Source organism: Pygocentrus nattereri, chromosome 23 (assembly GCF_015220715.1).
Source record: "Pygocentrus nattereri isolate fPygNat1 chromosome 23, fPygNat1.pri, whole genome shotgun sequence".
NCBI classification, from domain to species: Eukaryota; Metazoa; Chordata; class Actinopteri; order Characiformes; family Serrasalmidae; genus Pygocentrus; species Pygocentrus nattereri.
In genome coordinates, this window is record NC_051233.1 from 12,879,041 (window position 1) to 12,898,669 (window position 19,629).

At 39.7% G+C, this 19,629-nt stretch overlaps 1 protein-coding gene across 2 annotated transcripts in view; it reads left to right on the top strand.

The window, feature by feature from the left end:
* The window catches only part of zzef1 (zinc finger, ZZ-type with EF hand domain 1), a 76,044-nt gene that overhangs the window by 17,435 nt on the left and 38,980 nt on the right, over positions 1-19,629 (top strand). The window contains exons 9-29 of one of the 2 annotated variants that reach the window (XM_017701730.2): positions 212-310; positions 656-747; positions 1,086-1,231; positions 2,359-2,473; positions 2,776-2,994; positions 3,754-3,845; positions 6,168-6,361; positions 6,562-6,695; positions 8,664-8,734; positions 9,929-10,043; positions 11,440-11,599; positions 12,714-12,835; positions 13,768-13,887; positions 14,365-14,534; positions 14,659-14,740; positions 14,866-15,067; positions 16,999-17,141; positions 17,370-17,613; positions 17,854-17,933; positions 18,018-18,108; positions 18,346-18,868. In XM_017701730.2, coding sequence (XP_017557219.1) covers positions 212-310; positions 656-747; positions 1,086-1,231; positions 2,359-2,473; positions 2,776-2,994; positions 3,754-3,845; positions 6,168-6,361; positions 6,562-6,695; positions 8,664-8,734; positions 9,929-10,043; positions 11,440-11,599; positions 12,714-12,835; positions 13,768-13,887; positions 14,365-14,534; positions 14,659-14,740; positions 14,866-15,067; positions 16,999-17,141; positions 17,370-17,613; positions 17,854-17,933; positions 18,018-18,108; positions 18,346-18,868 — 3,214 coding nt within the window. The remainder of the gene's footprint in view (positions 1-211; positions 311-655; positions 748-1,085; positions 1,232-2,358; positions 2,474-2,775; positions 2,995-3,753; positions 3,846-6,167; positions 6,362-6,561; positions 6,696-8,663; positions 8,735-9,928; positions 10,044-11,439; positions 11,600-12,713; positions 12,836-13,767; positions 13,888-14,364; positions 14,535-14,658; positions 14,741-14,865; positions 15,068-16,998; positions 17,142-17,369; positions 17,614-17,853; positions 17,934-18,017; positions 18,109-18,345; positions 18,869-19,629) is intronic. The other variant, XM_017701731.2, reaches the window with a different exon arrangement.

Here is a 19,629-nt window from a genome sequence, read left to right on the forward strand (position 1 = left end):
TCTGCCAATACTGATGATTCCAACATCATTATGCCTCTCTACTGTACTACAGCTCTTTTTAATGGGCTTTTAATGGACAAACATACAAGAAGCCTGGCATACTTATGTTCATTACCAGGATCCACATCATCTTGTTCATGGGACCAGTAGTTTTGTACTAGTGTTAACTCTGCTGTCCTGTGTGATCTCTCTCCTGTGCTGTCTGATTTAGGAAAACCTCTACAGCTGCATCTGCAGGCCTGTGATGTGAAGAGCCGAGATGACAAATGTGGCCCAGAGAATATGCTGACTGAGCCCTCCACGGGAGACGGTACTCTCAGAGCCGTTATTAATTTATGTGCTGCATTATAACAGTTACTTTATTATTTAGAAGTAGGCCTTTATTTTGAGTATGGTAGCTTTGAAAGACATTAATCCTTATGTGTTGGTAACATTTTGAATTCACTGCTGTTATAAGAGTAGAATTAAATAATGGTTAACTCTTAAAACGCATAAGCTCTTTCAAGTATTGGCTGTCAACTAATATCTGAATTAGGTTAAAGCTTAAACAGAAGGATTTTGATGTGTAACTCAACCAATGTCATATATACAAAGATGTTAAGAGCGTTAGATTGGAGTGAGTACCTGGAATTTATGGGCTGCTTCACTTGTGCAGGCTTTCTGACTGAGAGTGGGAAAAGGAGAGCCAGTGTGATTCTGTCTACAGAGGACCAGACGTGCTTCCAGGTCACACAGATCAGAATCAAAGTGAGTCAGACTCATCAGAAGCATTTCTACTGCCTTCATCTTTTAGACGTTTAGCCAGAGTTATAATACTGTGAGTCTTCTACAAATAACAGGCATGAAGTGTGATAAATGTATATTTTTAGTCAAGTTCTTGCAGCCCCATCTTTATCAGTGTCACATGCCTGTATTCAGTGTTCACTGATACGCCATGTCGCAGTTCATATTGCAGTTGCAGTATTAAGTATTATAATTGCCATATGATTTTTCATGTCATGCAGCTCTAGTATTTTATAATGTAGCTTCATTTGCTCTTTTTTGACCTTTAAAAAATATTATTGATTCTTTTGTTCTCTCTTTAGGTGCGTAAAGCGGCCATAGGGGCTAAATGTGGCCTAGTATTTGCCTATAATGACTCCGAGGGATTTGATGCTGATAAGCATTTCAAGAGGTTCAAAAAGTATGACTCCTGGGACTTCAAGGACTACAAAGAGTTTGTTCAGGACAAGTAAGTCATACATGCACTGGCCTTTTCCATGTTTTGCTGTTGCTGTCATTGCTGAGTGAAATGCAGACATGGAGTTGTTCTAGAAGTACATGCTGCACAACAGTGGAATATATGGGTTTATGTCTGCTGTACATGAATAGAACCTAAAACCTGGGGCACAGCACATGACTCATGTGCTGCACTCTGTGTGTGGCTGTTTACATCTGTGCATGCTTATGGTGTCAAATCCAGTTAAAAATTAGCAAGCGAGGAAAACTACTCTGGCATGCGAGGAAAACTGCTGTCGCACGCGAGCGTTTCTGCTTATGTGCGAGTAACTCTGCGAGTGTGGGTTTCTCGCTTAGTAGATATCTTTTGCGTGCACAAGAGGTTTTCCTCAAGCACAAGAGTAGTTTTTCCTCGCACAACAGTGTTTTTTTTTCTTTTTTCTTGCTTGCAAACTTTTAATTGGATTAGACTCCATACATGCTCAGACGCCATGGTGTGTGGAGTGTGAACTGATTAGAGTATACTGCACACAGTTTTTCAAGCCTAGTGAGAGTACATTCTAGCCATGGACAGGGACTCGAGTCAGCGACTCACGTTTTGCTGACCAGGGACTCGACTTGGGCTTACTTACAATTCAAATTAGACTCGCACTTAACTGACTCTTGGACCCAGGCTTAACCTACTTGCAACTTGCTTTGAACACTTAACCCACAACTTGAATCTGTCTCATGCTTAACTTGCTATTGACTTGAATTCATGCTTAACTGACTCATAAATTGACTTGCGCTTAACTGCCTCGCAACTCAACTCGGAATCGTAACTCAACTCAGACTCGCAGCTTAACTGACTGTTGACTCAAACTTGCATGTAAGTGATTCAAGATTGGAATTAGACTTGCACATAACTGACTCTTATCTTGGTGTTGTAGTTAACTGACTTGCAGCTCAGACTCGTGCTTAACTGACTCACAGCTTGACTTGGACTCGCGCATGGCTGACTTGCAACTTGACTCAGACTGTGTGTGTGCGTACGTGTGTGTGTGTGTTAGACATCTGAAAGTTAGAGTCTTGTTGCATGGGGGGTGTTAACTAATCTCTTGCTGTTATCTGATTCTCTGTCTCTGTTCTCCTTTCACACAGACATTCCAATGCGAGAGCACCAGAGGTGAGCGAGGAAGAACCCGCTGGATGGTTTGAGCTGGAGGAGGACTGGAACGACGTGGAGATCAAACTGCAGCAGTGCCGTGTCTCCAACGTAGGAATTCTCTTTTTCTTACTGTGTCCGTCTTTCTCCTTTTCTCATTCTCACTGTTTCTTTTAGAATTTTTTTAAAACATCACTATTACTGTAAGTACTATTTACTGGTACATATACATCTCACTCAATCCCAATTTTTCATTCCTGGTGCAAGAGCATGTTTTAATATGCGAATTTAGAAGTGCTTAAGTAATGTACATATTGAATGCACTGGATGGAATCACAGCTCCATACAAACATGCCAATTCAGCCCGACATGATAAATGACTCAGCATCACACACTGACTTCTTTTTCTTCAGTTCCTGATGGTGAAGTTCCTGTGCACAAGGCAGGACTCAGCGGAGCGGCTAGGGGTCCAACAGCTGGCCTTCAGTGGCTATGTGTGTCCAGACACAGAGAGACTGGGAATAGGGGAGGAGCTGAGCGCACAGCTGGAGGGGGGCGACCATGGCCTTATCTCAAGCCTCGCATTAATCAAGAAAACCCTTTACTTCATCCAGCAGCTCACTCGAGACATGGTAACACGTGCACACATGCTGCACTCACATGTATGCTACTATTAACAGGGAGGATGTACTGTTTTCAGTGTTTTTAAAGCTCTGTAACATCAATAAAGCTATATGTGTGTGTGAGTGGCGAGCATGTAAACGAAGATTTCATCAAATTGTTGAAGAGAGTGAGCATATAAACACCTCAGTCTGAATCTGTAATCCGATTGAATATGAATTGGTATTTGCGTGTAAGCATAGCCATTTTTGATTTTCCTCATACTCAACTGAGTGCTTCTGCTTGAGGTGGTGAAACAGATTAGTTGTATTTCCCCCTTTTGTTGTTACAGGCTTCTTGTATATCTTGCATATTACTGTGATCTGTTATACATCTGAGATTGTATAACCAAACCACCTCCACACTACTGAAGTCACTCCCCTTTTCCCTTTTCTCCCCTTTGTGGGAGAAACTCCACCACAGAGCTGCTTTGCGCCGTACTTATTTCTGTTCCAAAATGACTCCGCCATGTGTCATCACGTCAACAAATCAGAATGTCGCTGTTATCACAATATGGATTTTTTTGCGTTTAGAAAGTTATACCGGTATTATCGTGAATGATACGATATGGTACACCCCTAATATATGTATTTGTGTGTGTGTGTGTGTGTGTCTATATGTGTATATATGTATGTGTGTGTGTGTGTGTGTGTGTGTGTGTGTGTGTGTGTGTGTGTGTGTGTGTGGGCATTTACTATATGTATTCAGTGCACCTGTACCTGTTGTTTTAGGACATGTCTCTACACAAGCAGAAGGCTCTGTTAGACTTCAGTGGGCTTAACCTGCCACTCTTCTGGGACTTCTACAGAAAACTCAGGTCTATGTGAGTACGCACCATGTATACACAGACTTCTACAGCAGGGGTCATCTCTTCTAGTCCTGTAAGGGTAGAATGTGCCGATAATCAGTGTTGCACTGAAATGAAAATTCTTGGTCAGAATAGAAAATCAAAAGCAGTTGTTTTGTTATGTATAGTGGAATAAATGTAATAAATAAATGTGAAATAAATATGTAGTTTTTTTTATTAAACACCCGACATTAACTACACAATGAAAGAAATTGTAAACTTCCAATCCATAAAAAGTTACGTGCAATAAATTGGAATGATATATGGAGAAAGTATTGAACACAGAAAGAAAAAGCAATGAATCAGCTTATTCCTCTAATGGGGCCTTTTCACACTCCAGTGCTGTTAAGAGGAAACAGAGACACATCGGGTTAGCCTGCCGGTTGTTTCAAAATTTAAGTGAGGTACTTCACAAGAAGCCCACACGAAGAATAAAGAATATAGTCTGTTATTTAAGAATAGCATTTTTTACTTTCACTGTAAGTTACTTTAACATGGCTACCTTAGCTAACCTATTGAGATATTATATTTCATATGTACATGAAGTTTCAAATGTTCTGAATGAGCTAGTGAGGGCCAGATCATACAGATCAATGAGGAAGAACGATGAACCTTACAAACTGCAGGTTTGACACCGTTACTGCTAGGAACAGCTTGCAAAGAGAAACGGCTCCAGTTCCAGGGTAATTGTACTGAGCTGTCTAATCAAAGATGTCAGCTAGTTGCACTGACCAACAAATGAGTTTAGTGCTTTGTTCGGAAATTTATGAAATGCCAGGTTTGGCTGTTTCTGTTTGGAGTTGTGGGACTGAGGAACACAGCAAAACGCCTTAAAGCCTGATGTGCCATTTATTTCGGTTAGAAACAAAATTAACTGCAAACAGAAACTGAAGGAAATAAGAACCCAGAAATGTTAAAAGGGTCCATTATTTCTTCTAATTAGAATCAGCTGGGTTTGTGCATGCTATTAGTTTAGTAATTCCAATCTTTGAAAGTGGTACCCACCTCTGAATGTGAGTAAACAAATCATTCATCACCAAACTGTCAAACAAGAAAAATCTCATGATGGGTAGAGGAAAAGAGCTCACCCAAGACCTTCACAATGAGATAGTTGAGCAGTATAGCAGTGGCACTGGCCAGCAATGTATTTATCTGCTACTGAGTGTTTCTGTAAGCACCATTGGGTCACTATCTGCAAGTGGAGGAAATGTAACTTGACTGTTAACCTGCACAGCGGTTCCTCACAAAATGTCAGACAAAGCAGTCAGAAAGTTAGAAGAATAGTCCAAGAGCAAAGGACCACTTGAAAAGAGCTCCAGAAAGACCTGGAAGCAGCAGGTACAGTGGTCACAGAAAATAACAGTAGGCAGTGCAGTTACAGAAGAAGCCTTTTACCATACTGGGAAAATGCAGTTTGGTCAGATTAGATAAAAATTAAACAATATTATGTGGATGTTTAGAGAAATGTCTCTGAGAGTTTAGAGAAATGCATATGAGCTTAAAAATACCATACCATACCATCGATGAAGTCCAAAAGTGGAAGTGCAATGTTATTGGCCTGTTTTTCATTTCATGGTACTGAACGAATCCAAATTATCAAAGAGGAGATGAACATAGCCATGTACAAGGAAATTCTTGAAGAATCTGTTGCCATCCTCCATGATGATGATGAGACCATGTGAGTTGACCTTTAAGCAGGACAATGATCCAAAACATACTACAGACTTTCAGTTTGGTCAGTCACCAGAAAATTTGAGGAAGGAACTGGAGATCAGAATTTATTAGGGGACCCTCTGGAATCTTCAAGACTAAGAGAGTATCTGTGTAGAAGAAAGGACCAAAATCCTACCTGAACACTGTGAGACATTAGTTTCTCCTCCAGGAACCACCTTGAAGCTGTCATTGCAATTAAAGGATTCTCCACAAAGTATTAATTAAATATTAGTTAGTATGTTTAATACTTTTTTCTCTGTCATTCCACTTTAATGCACAATAATGGTTTGGAATGTTACTATTTCTTTAGAGACTTTTAAAGTTTGTTTATAGTTTGTCTTGTGTTTTATGCGTTTTAGCTGAGTTAGCTGTGTTCTTATGCATTTTAGTAAGTGGCCCAAAGTATTAACCGCATTCTCCCAACTCTTCCAATTAATCTCTCAGGCACTTGTCACATTACAGACGGAAAATGTGCTGCGATGTCTTACTCATGTTCACTTTAAGTGGTTATGTGTGCTTAGTGTGTGTAATATATCTGACTTGCCACAAACTTCAGTCTATTTTATGTGCATTTTTTGTGCTCAGAGATGGAGATGAAGCAGTGCAGACCCGGGTGCTATTGCTGCAGCTCCTTCAGAACTGTTTCCCAGCTCTTCCTGCCTTACCGGAGTCCCGAGGCCCCCTGGAAAACACTGCATCATCCTCAGCTACAGCATCTGTGAGCACAGATGTGAGCCCTGCTGAGGCTGTAGGGGAGCTGTACAGTCATCTCTGTCAGGGTACAGACCACCACACTGCCCTATTTCATTCATCAGTTTCATCTTCAACACCTTACTATTGCCTGACCCATATGAGATGTGCTTCTTCACTATTGTGCAATATAATGTATGCCTGCATAATAGCACTAACATACTTGATTGCATGTAATTGAGCAATGAAAATCAATGTGATTTTGATGTCCATGTTGTTTATAATGCAGTGGTGGATGGACCTGAAGGAGAGTCTGCAGTAGAGAAAGCTCTGAGGAAAGAGGCAGTGAAGGCAATCCTTAGTGGTGCGGCCATTTTCTACCCAGACAAACAGAGTCGACGGGACAAGCTCTTTGACATGATGGTGTGTAGGCCTGCAACTGTTGTATTATTTGCAGCCAGGTAGCCCTTCTCAATCTGGCAACCCTGAAAAGGCTTCTGATTCTGTTTGAACAGAAAGTTTTTTTCAGTCACTACATGCTTCAGCCCCGCTCTTTGCATTTGCATGTTTCTGCTGTTTTGTGGCTGAGTGGTTGTTACTCCTAGAGATTTCTGTTTCACGGTAGTAGCACTCACAGTTGACTGGGGCAGATCTAACAGGGCAGAAGTTTCACAAACTTACTTGTGACAAGGGTTGCGTGGTATGAGAGTGCTACATTAAAAGTTTTCTACTGCCAGTGCATGGCTATGTGCTTAATTTTGTACACCTGAACTCAATCAGGAGGGGTGTCCACATACTTTGGCCATGTGGTACACACACACACACACACACACACACATATATATAAAATGTATGCATGTATATAAACACACACACTCACAGTTGCAAGAAAAAGTATGTGAACCATTTGGGGTTACTTGGATTTCTGCATAAATTGGTCATTAAATGTGTTCTGATCTTCATCTAAGTCACAACAATAGACAAACACAGTCTGCTTAAACTAATAAGTTTTTGTGTGGTATATGTTTTCATGTTTTTATTGAACACATGTGAACATTCACAGTGCAGGGTGGAAAAAGTATGTGAACCTTTGGATTTAATAACTGGTTGAACCTCCTTTGGCAGCAATAACTTCACCAACCAAACGTTTCCTGTAGTTGCACAATTAATTTTTCCGTTGATGACAGCAATCTGTCCAGGCCTCAATCCATGATGCCCCCTCCACCATATTTCATAGTTGGGATGAGGTTTTGATGTTTGTGTTCTGTGCCTTTTTTTCTCCACACATAGTGTTGTGTGTTCCTTCCAAACGACTCAATTGTGGCTTCATCTGTCCACAGAATATTTTGCCAGTAGTGCTGTGGAACATCCAGGTGCTCTTTTGCAAACTTCAAACGTGCAGCAATGTTTTTTTTTGGACAGCAGTGGCTTCCTCGGTGGTGTCCTCCCATGAACTCCATTCTTGTTTAATGTTTTACTTATTGCAGATTTGTTAACAAAATGTTAGTGTGTGCCAGAGATTTCTGTAAGTCTTTAGCTGACACTCTAGGATTCTGCTTCACCTCATTGAGCATTCTGCGCTGTGCTCTTGCAGTCATCTTTACAGGATGACCACGCCTAGGGAGAGTAGCAACAGTGCTGAACTTTCTCCATTTGTAGATAGTATTTCTTACCATGGACACATGAACATCACGGCTTTTAGAGATACTTTTCCAGCTTCATGCAAGTCAACAATTCTTGAATGTAGGTCTTCTGAGAGCTCTTTTGTGTGAGGCATGGTTCATATCAGGCAATGCTTCTTGAGAACAGCAAACTCAAAACTGGTGTGTTTTTTATAGGGCAGGGCAGCTTTAACCAACATATCCAATCTCATCACATTGATTGGACTCCAGGGTGGCTGACTCCTGGCTCCAATTAGCTCTTGGAGAAATCATTAGCCTAGGGGTTCACATACTTTTTCCACCGTGTACTGTGAATGTTCACATGTACAATAAAACATGTGTCCTATGACAGTGGCACGTTTAAAGTCACTGAGCACTTCAGTAAGACCCATTGTACTGATGGTGTTTGTCACACCTATTAGCAGTGGGTGTGGCTGTAAAATCTAACTCTTCAAGCTCTGTAACTGGGAGGGCTGTCCACATAGTTTTGGCCATATTGTGTAGCTGGCTAGTAGTTTGGAGAAATAGGAAACTTATGTAGAGGGAAAATTAATACTGCCTCCTCAAACAAAGTCTCACAAATTGTGCCAAATCAGACTTCAGTGAGTTTGGCATGCAGAACCGACAGTGGTTGTGTAAAAGAGAAAAATCTGGGCTGTGTGAGAGAGAGAACGAAGGTGTTAATTTAATGTTTGTTTATTTTTAATAAATATTTATATTTATATTTTAGAAGAACATAACAGATGAAGAACAGCCAGACTCAGTTAAGCTGACATTTGAGTCGCTCTGCAATTATTTCAGGTAAGATATAAACACACACATTCAAGCAGCACAGCAACGCAGAAGTAATGTTCATAAAGGTACTTAAATGTTGCGTGGACACAGTAAATGACTCATTAACACCCATCTTGAGTGGTCCATGTTGTGGATGTGTCTCTGAGGACCACAGGCATGTTTCAAAAATGCTGGGACCGCACCTCATCAAGCCATATCTTATCTCATGCAGCTTCTAGAGCAGGGGTTATTAAATGGTGGACCAAAGTTCAGAAGGTTTTCAGCAGAACAAACCAAGCAATGAAAAAAAATCAACATACATGAACATGAGCCTGTGTGTCTTGTGTTGGAGTTTATACAATCAGATGCATTTAAATGATTTAGTCGAATGCAGCACATCAAAACAGAGAGTACAGGGCCTAATATCAGGTCAGAAAGCAAATAAGTTCACATTTTTGTAAACTTTTTAGTCATACCTTGTATTTCTGGTGTAAGTAGTAAAGTGACGACATGGCATAATGAAAAAGGAAAGATGAGGACAAAAACATTGTTTAAAAACTGTTTCAGGTGTAAGACTGATGTTTCTTCTCGTCAGCATCACTGCGAGACAAATTATTTCAAATTGACCTACTCACAAAATTCAGTTCCGTAAAAAAACATATAAATAAATAATAAAAAATAAATAAAAACAGCCCAAAGCTCAATATGAAAGCTCCATAAGTGAGTTTGTTAATTCCCTGAGAGTGCAGTGGTGTTTTTGTTTTGCTTCAGTTTTATTTGTAATTTATTTGGTTTATTATTTCTTATGAATTTTTTTTTATGTGGACAAATATTTTTGGAGATGTTTTAAAGATTTCTTTTAAAAAAAAATTCTTTAAGATGTTCATTAGCTCATAAAAGTACATTTGAAATAAAACAATTCACAATGTATGTGATGTGTCTTAGTGTATTATGTTCCTAATAGTTAAGCATTTATAGGTAATAAACCGTGGACAAATAAACAACAGTGGAGTAAACAACGAAAATGAAACGGGAAGAGAACAATGCATAAAATTATTGACAGTTATAAAACTGAGGACTAGCTAAATATGTCATCCTGCATTCACATTTTCCTGGTAGGTCTACCAGTCAGCTTCCAAGAGTAAGCAAATGTGCTGTTTTACAAAATATATTTTATGTGAGGTGTATATTCTAACATAAACTCACTGTCTCACTGTATAGTGATCAGGACCCAAGTGGTTTGCTGCTGCTGCCTCCCAAAGGAGCTCCTGCTGACTTTGACATCTCCCCTGTCCTCACAGTCATGGACACTTTGCTCCATGTGGCCACAAAAGAGGTTTGTTACTTAATGTTCACACACATACTTGCAGAAAAGCACTAAAGCCCTGTAGCGCCGCATGTGCTACCCTGGGCTCAAGGAGGACATCAGGATTCATGGTTGCAGCAGCCATATCTTTTAATTCACCCAAATAAACAACACAAAACAAACCTAACCGAAGGTACACTGGCCACGTTTCAGTGGCTTAATTTCAACTAGACTTTCCAGTCCTTCTGTTCACCGAGCTTTTCAGCTCTTTCGTCCTTAGCTGCTGCTTCTCCCTCTCTCCCCCCTCTGTTCCCTCTCAGCTTAAATTTATGTTGCATGCTTTGTGCTCCATGCTAGTACTTAGAATGGTAAAGGAATGTTATTCATGCTATAATGTACATTCTAAGCTAATAAACAAATCTAGTTTTAAGTCTTTCACATAGTGATAGATATCCGTTTAGTACATTCTTAAAAATGGTTCTCCAAGGGTGCCTTAAAGTAAAGAAAATAGTTCTATATGAGCACTCAAAGAACCCTCTGCATGATCATAAAGGAGTTTTTCAGATTAATAGAGAATGTGCAGTAGATGGTTTTATATAGAACCCTTTTGAAAAGTGTTCTGTAGGGCACCAAAAAGGTTCTTCTGAAGTCGCAGAACCATTTTTGTGCTATATAGAACTTTTTTATAAAAAAAACAAAACAAAACAGCAGATTCTCCATTAGTCTTAAGAACTCTTTCATGATCATGCAGAGAGGGTTCATGGTTCTATATAGAGCCATTTTCTTATTCAAAGAACCCTTGAAGAACTATCTTTTTTTTTAGGAGTTTAGGTTGATGTTGTGAACCTACATGCTACTCCCACTTTTCATTTGACTGTACATTACATGGTGAGAAAACTAGCAATAGTTACAGTAGTAAGTCACATTTTATATTGCTGATCTGTTTCCCACCTGAAGTTTATTTAAACAATAAATGGACAGTAAAGACATTTATTATATTTCGAAACCCATGTTATTTCTCTCTAGCTTCCAACTTAACACTTCTTCTCTGTTGTCTGCTTCTGTCTTGTTTGTATTCTGTATTGTCTTTTGCTTCTTGAAAAGCACTATATATGTTTCATGTATTATCATTATTATTACTGTTTTGTTACATTTATTATTACATTTGTATTACGTGAAAATGCAATGTAAACAGAAACCGCTTTCGCCTCCCAACCTGTGTGTGTTGAAATAACAAGTGTTATGGAGTCGTTCCAGCTTACCACGTGTGCCATGTTACTTCTGGTGTGAAATTGGCTTAAAGTGTTTGCAAAAGTTTGTGACCGCTTGCATTAGAGGATCAGCTTTCGTCTGCATTGTTTATGGCTGATGTTGGTATCCACTTCATGTCTTTAATGCTTTATATTTTCTGGGATGTGTGTTTTAGTGTGAAGTAATGATGGTGGACTCTAGTGGAAGACCAAGTCGGAAGGTCTTGCTGTCTCTGTTCTGGGCTCTTCAGGGCAGTCTTCTTTCCTGGTGCTTCCTGCAGCTCAAAGGAGGAGCAGCCACAGCCACTGAACTAGCCAGAGACATCTTGATCAGATGTGAGCCTCATACCAATATTAATTAGGGTTCAGAATTCAGTTCAAAAGATCTTTCTCCAACTGAAAATGTTTATAGTTCCATTTGCAAGGTCATATTGATTAGATTGATTGATAATTAGATTAGATTGATTTGAATATATCTTTATTATTGCATTTTTAAATAAGCTACACTTTAATGATTTTGTACAATTAAATTGAATGGTGACCTGATTATTACAGTATAGAACTGGTTAGCTGGAAAGTCTGGCGAGTGACTGCATACAGCAGGTGCAGGACAAAATGACAGCAGTCTCACAGAAATCTGTGGTTTTGCCAGCTCGCTTACACTTAAGATACATAGGTCTTAAAAATGGAAGTGAAAACCAATCTGAATTATCAGAGGTAATAATCAGAATTATTAGAGGTATATGAGGAACATTTATTAGACTAGATTTCCTGTCTCCCAGCCTAATAAGGTTATATACCTCCAAAACAGATACATTTTTCAGGAACCTTGTTGATCAAATTGGATCAAATTGCTTGTCTACTAAAATGTCAGATTGCTTGCCTGACCAGGTAAGTGATTTTTACAGCTGCTGTGCTGAATTAGCATTTTACTTGTTGGACACTGCAATCTGTGGTTACTTCCCAGCTAATCAGATATTATAGTCCAAGTAAGCTGATCCTAGAATCTGTACTTTCACTCAGAGTATTAAATGTGATCTAGAAGCAATAACAGCTAAGCTTCCTTCTTCCACTCCTCCACTTTCATCTATGTTTGTTTCAGCCATTTGAATGACTTGACTTTGGTAATGTGATGTGCTGTTTGAAGGTAAAATACATATGCAGTTTTATTTTAGTTCATGTCAACCCTCACTCCACAATGTGATCTCCAGGTAAAGATAGTATAGATTTTCTGAAAAAGAGGAATGCAACTCACCCCCTTAACCACAAAAAGTAACTAGACACCTCAGCAACAGCAGCTTTCATTATCCAAGATAAGTATCAGCACACGAAACCTAATCTTATTTATAAACGAGAGGCCATTAGATTGTATTTGCATGGAGAGATCAGTTTAGATGTTTCTAAGCTGTATAAGATGTAACAGAGAAAGCATATGCTTGTTGTTGGACAGATGTGGATCAGTTCCTGACCGCCACCAGAGCCACCCTGAGCACCCTGCTGGAGACCTACTCCTGCGCTGACATCACGGCCAAACTCGGCAGCTCCATCCTTGCCATGGCAACCAGACAGCTGGTACTGATCCCACATGAATGTTCTTCTAGCGTTCTTCTGAAAGTTATTTTTTGTTGCCACTAGCCTTTTTAATATCTTCAAAATGTCTATTACTGCTGTATACGGTACTACCAAGGTAAGTGTCAGCATTTGTGAGGCTTTTTTTGTTGTCTAGTCCTGTGTTATTGTAAAATTTGAGTAAATATGTTATAAAGAGCAGTTTGCTTACATTGTAACCAAATAGGTAAACACTTCACATTTTTAGGGAATCTTACAATGAACGTCAAAACACCTACCTAACAATTAAGAGATGTTCAGCAGTGCAGCAAACCAAGAGAGAGGAGTTGGTTAGCATTAACTTTGCTAACATGAACACTAGGGAACATGTTAGATTCTGTCTAACTAAAGAACCAACCCAAGTTTAGATGATAATGATTCAAATCTTAGGGCGTGAAGTCGAGCAGCTGGCTCTGAAGGGACAGAAAGGCGAAATTAAACCTGTTCTGTAGTTTTTTGATGTTACTGGATGTTAGCTTAGTGAGCAGACTAGAGAACCTAACAGTGCCACACAGCACAGTACAGGCTTGATTCTGACTAACTGGTGCTCTGCTGAAACAAGTTTGACAGAAATGAATGTCTGACTGAGATAAAGCTAACTGGTTTTGGGGTGACAAACCCAAAACCACACCTGTTCTGTGGTGTTTGGGACTATTGCTTTAGCCAAGGTAGTGAGAGCTTAGTTACCTAGCTTAGTCAACTTGCTAAACATGCCACACACCTCACGCAGCCTTAGAGTGAAAGCTGAAATCGAACATGTTCTGTGACGTGTGTGGCTCTTAGCTGTCGCTTGTGCAACACCCCTTAGCTAAAACCCAAGCTCAAACAGTCCATTCACAACTTCAAACACACAGTGTGTGAGGTCTGTCTAACACTTTGATGTCCATGGTGTCTAGGCAGTCTTTTTGCTGGAGTTGTGTGCTCTGGACATCCCTCACTGCGTACTGCTCAGGAGCTTCTTCACTCTGCCGGAACTGCTCAAGGAGCTCTGCAGGAGTACAGAGGATACCCCAAAGGTCAGTTGTGCGTGCATGTATGTGAGAGGCTACCCTTTTAATCTTCAGATACTGGCAGGCAAGTTTTTATAGAAAATTTTCTAGTAGCTTTATTTATTAATGTTTTGAGATAATTACTTTGGCTGAATAGGTCATGTTAAAAAGAGAAATTTCCCTTCTATTTTATAATAGTCATTCAGAGGTTTGAGATGAAATTGTATGTGGTAGAGAACTATGCCAACTCTGAAGTACAGTACATAATGTGTGTGTGAGTGTGTGTGTGTGTGTGTGTGTGTGTATAATATAACATATAAAATATGCCTACACACAATGCCTACAACACAAATACAGGCGTTTAATTCACTATTCAAAAGTGAACCAACATGTCTGTGTTTTTGTCCCCTTTAAAATAAAAAAAAAAAGTTAAATCCCCTTTAAGTGTTACTGTTTTTCTTTTTTTAAAAGGTTTAATTTTTATTTATTTATTTTTGGCTGTAGGTTGATCTGGAGAGCTGTCAGCATCCCCAGCAGCCAGTGGTATTAAAGACATGGACGATGGAGTCTCCTCATGACTACGAGGACAGCAAACATGAAAACACTGTGTTCCTCTGTCCTGGGGCAACATACTTTGAGGTGGAGTTTGACGACCGCTGTGAGACAGAGAAGAGGTACCTAAAACAATACTGCCCCTTCTGGTGACGTGTATTGAAGTAGTGATTTTTGATCTGTAAACATGTAAAAGAATGACAGACTATTTTCTATTAACTATTTTGTATTTTCCCAAATTGACAGGTTTGATTATTTGGAGTTTACTGATTCAAGAGGAGGCAAAGTACGATATGACATGAAAGTTGGCACAGAGAAGTGGCCAAAGGTGTGCTGGGTTTTGTCTGACTGACTTCAACTTATTTTTTAAAAAAATATTGCATTTAAGATGTTAACATCTTATCCACCTGATTTTATAAATATATTGGCATTTTTGTTTATCCTGTTTTGCAGAAGGTCACATTCAAAGCTGGTCACCAGCTCCAGTTTCTCTTCCACTCAGACAGCAGTAACACAGAGTGGGGCTACAAGTTCACAGTGACAGCCTACGGTCTGCCGGACATTAATGTATCCTGGATCTCTGACCTCCAGCTCCTTGTCTCACGGCTGATGGGCCGCCTGGCCTCCCGAACCATGGCCCTGAAATCCACTTATGGTATGCTGCTTCTGTGGATATAAGAACAATTTTTGTTCTCCATATCATAGTGTATGATTCTTACTGGTTTAGTGTGTGTTGCTCTAGGAACCTCTTTTGCAGTATGTCTTAAGCAACAGGTTTTAAGTCACAAGAACTTATTTAGCCCCCTGACTCTGTGAAGCACTTGAATATCCTCTTCAAAAGACATTGTATGACTATTTTATTTTACACAACAATTTATGAATAAGGACCAAAGTTAATATAGTGAACTGTAGTGAAATACAAAAAATATGTTGAAAGTAAGTTTCTCACATACATCCCCAATTCCAAAAAAGTTAGGACACTGTAAAATGTAAATAAAAACAGAATGCAATGATTGGCAAATCTCATAGATACATATTTTATTGACAATAGAACATAAAACGCATATCAGATGTTGAAAGTGAGACATTTTACCATTTCATGAAAAACTATAACTCATTTAAAACTTGATGCCAGCAATGCATCTCAAAAAAGTTGGGCCAGAGGCAACAAAAGGCTGGAAAAGTAAGTCATATTAATAACATACAGCTGGATGAGCAATTTACAACTAATTCAACTCTGACTGGGTATAAAAAGAACATTTTAGAGAAGCGGAGTCACTCAAATAAAGATTACAAATAAAAACTGCGTCTAAAAATTGTGGAAAAAATTCAGAAAGATGTTTTTCGATGTAAAATTGCAAAGACTTTGGATATCGCACTGTCCACAGTACACAATACCATCAGAAGATTTAGAGAATCTGGAGAAAACCCTGTACGCAATGGATAAGGCCGATGGTCAATATTGGATGCTTGTGATCTTTGGGCCCTCAGACAGCACTGCACTGAAAATTGACATGATTCTATGCTGGAAATCACTGCATGGGATCAGGAACACTTCCAGAAATCATTGGGTGTGAATGCAGTTTGCCATGCAATCCACAAATGCAAGTTAAAGCTGTGTCATGCAAAGAAGAAGCCATTTGTCAAGTTGATCCAGAAATACCGCCATCTTCTTTGGGCCAAAGCTCACTTAAAATGGATTGAGGCAAAATGGAAAACTGTTCTGTGGTCTGTAGAATCAAATTTTTAAAATCTTTCTGAACGCTGTGTCCTGTGGACTCGAGAGGAACCATCCAGTCAATCCGTTGTTATCAGCACACAGTTCAAAAGCTTGCATCTCTGATGGTATTGGGTTGCATTAGTGCCTATGACATGGGGAGCTTACACATCTGGAAAGGCCTGATCAATGTTGAACAGTATATAGAGGTTTTAGAACAACAGATGAATCCTATCCAGACAACGTCTCTCATGGAAGGCTTTACATATTTCAACAAGACAGTGTTAAACCACATACTGCATCCATCACAACAGCATGGTTTCACAGAAGAAGAGTCCGGGTGCTGAACTGGCCTGCCTACCAATAGAAAACATTTGGCACATCATGAAACAAAATATCCGACAAAGACTGTAGAGCGGCTAGAGTTCTACATCAGACAAGAATGGGACAAAATTCTTTTCCCAAAACTCCAGCCACTTCCTCCTCACTTCCCAGATGTTTAGAGACTGCAAAATGTCTCACTTTCAATATTGGTATGTGTTCTGTGTTCGGTTGTGAATAAAATATGGTCTATGGCATTTGCAAATCATTACATTCTGTTTATATTCACATATTTTTACATTTTACACAGCATCTCAACTTTTTTGGAATTGGGGTTGTTAATCTTGATTAATTACAAAATTTCTGTAGTTACATTTAGGTAATTAGTTACATTAGATTACATTAGGCTTAGTGTGAAAGTAGAGGAGGCAATGGATAGGGCAAGATGGAGGCAGATGATCCGCTGTGGCGACCCCTAAAGGGAGCAGCCAAAAGAAGAAGAAGAGATTATATTAGGCAATTTTTTTCCAATGGAAAATGTGTTACAGGTTGCTCTGAGGTTCGTGGTATGAAGGAGATTCCTGCTGCCCTGATGACCCACGTGCTTGTCTCTCCTCTTTGGAAGCCTGTCTTCAGACATGGTCTAAGTGGGCCTCCCAGAAGCAGAGAGTCTGAATCTTGCACCACTGAGGTACAGACACCACCACAAATACTTAACTCCATCAAATAAAACTTAATCAGGCCTCACTTGGGTCTCAAGGTCCTTGTTATTAAATATATTTGTAATATTATGCTGTATATAGATCCATTGTATTTGCCTATGCTTTACATATTGTGTTAATTAATGCTTTCAAATATGTGAATATTAAGTTGATTAACATGTGAATTTTGTTGTGTTGACCATTACTCTGTCCTGTAGGTAAAATCAGCCTCTTTTGAGGATGACTTAGTGGAGTTCCTGGTGGAGTTTGCCCGCTGGGATCCTTCCCAGGATTCCTGTGATGGCAGGGGAGAGCTTAAGAGAAATCTCATGCTGGCATGCAAGAAACATCTAATAAGAAATGAGTTTGCTGCAGGGTCGAAGGTCGATCAGGCAGTTAATGCAATCTGGGCTGCTATGGTGTACCACACCCCAGCCCTTCAGACGTCCCTGAATAACTTTGGTAAATAAAACAATAGGATAATCATAGTGATCAATCCTGTGCTAGTAGCATTAGTGGCATGAGGTGATGTCCTGTCTGCTTACAAAACTGTCTGTTTATTGTGTTGTGTCTTATACAGATTGCTTACAGATTCCTAAATCTGTTTCCCAATTAAACATAAAAAGAACTGTCATTGATACTGATATTATATGCCCACTCTGTTTTTATAACCATACCTTCCTGTCTCTTTTTCTTCTCCAGTGGCTAAGCATGGACAGACTTGTGTGAGTGAGGACCTCATGCAGGTCTACTCACTTGCTGATGGCATTAGGACCTGGATGGTAAGATTAAGCCTTGCTTGTTCATACTTAGTCAAAATAATCGATTTAGTTCTTTTTTCAAAGATGTATTTGTGATGTGTTCAGTTGGAGATGAAACAGCGCTCCCTAGTGAGCAAGATGAACTTGCCTGGGGAGACAGGGGATGGTCATAGCGAAGTTACAATGGAGTCTTTGGGTAAGTAGCCAATTATTGAATCATTCTGTACTAGTGTAATTCTGTATTGTTTCCAGTTGCTGGTGCCTTAACAGTAGAAATAATGGTGAGAGAGGACAGACAGAACATTGTTTGATCTGTTCCTTCTGATAATGAGTGCAGCTGAAGGACTGAGCATCAATGTTGAAAAAAATGTATTTAGATAGATGTTTTACAATTTTTGCTCTCTCTTGCACTTTTTTTTTTCTCTCTCTCCAGCCGAGATCTGCATCAGTAAGAGCTTGCTGTTATTCAGGTTCAGTCCTAGCTGTGCTGCCCCTGTACCTCCTCCAGACCCTGAAGCCTCTAAACCAACAGAGGGCAGTAGCACTGCCCATCTTTTACGCTCTGTCTCCATGTCTGAAGGAGATTTCCAGCCATGTCCATCTCCCTCAACCTCCCACACTCCCACAGGGGCTGAAGCTGCACCCGCCACTGGGTCAAGCCACCCCCTACGTGTGCAGACCCAGGTGTCCTCTGCCTCAGACCCTGGAGCCTCCAGCAGTGCCAGCACCAGTGCCCAAGGCTCCAGGGGCTCCACTGAGAGCCTTCACTCACAGTCTGGAGAGCCTGCGTCCCCGCTGGCTTTCTCTCGTAAGGCACCTTTCAGCCGCGGCCGCCTGAGGCTGCTGTCCTACCGATCAGTAGAGGAGACCCGTGCTGCACCGTCGGTCAAGGAGAGATTTCCCATTCTCAAACACATCTTTAGCTTCATGAAGGACATGGTGATTAGTGAGACCAGGTATGGACATTGGGCATGTTACTGTGTGGTCTATGTGATGTTCATGCAGTATATAAACACTGTTAATGTTTCAAAACATACTTTTTATGTAAGTGGTTCATACATTGAGTTAAGCTGCAAAAAAGCCAGTTCTGAGTTTATTGGGTTTTTTTGTTGTAACAAAAACAAACACATTTCAAATACATTTAGCATTTTACAAACATTTATGGCATTTTAGCCCTGCCCATTCACACTGAAGTTATAAGGTGTGTTGAGCCCAAACTGCTGTTCAGATAAAGCACAATGTGGAGCTGCCAATCAGAACCAAGCCTATTTCTGAACAAGCATAGCCTATTTAATTAATAGAAATAAAGAGAGTTGTAAATTGTCTTGTAAAAATGAATTATAAATTATGAATGATGACATAAATACAGTCAAATGCGCACACAGTAGTGGACCTCAGGAAAAATATGTTGGATATGACTCCTTTTAACTTCTTTTGCTCTCATAGCAACATTCTTCACATTATATACATTTTATAGTATAATAATTATTCATTGATTCATTTTACTTGCAGGACTTTAAGCCTTAAGGAAACCTTATAGAGAGTAAAATAATGACGTGTACTTCTGTGATTGCCTTTTAATAGACAGTACTGTGCAAAGGAGAGCGGTGCCCATTTATTTAATTTCCAGTCAAGGTGGCCATTAAGCTCAGGTTCACTTTTCAGCCTCAAGAAAAAAGCAGAAACAGTATATTTAAAAAAACAAAAAACAACAACA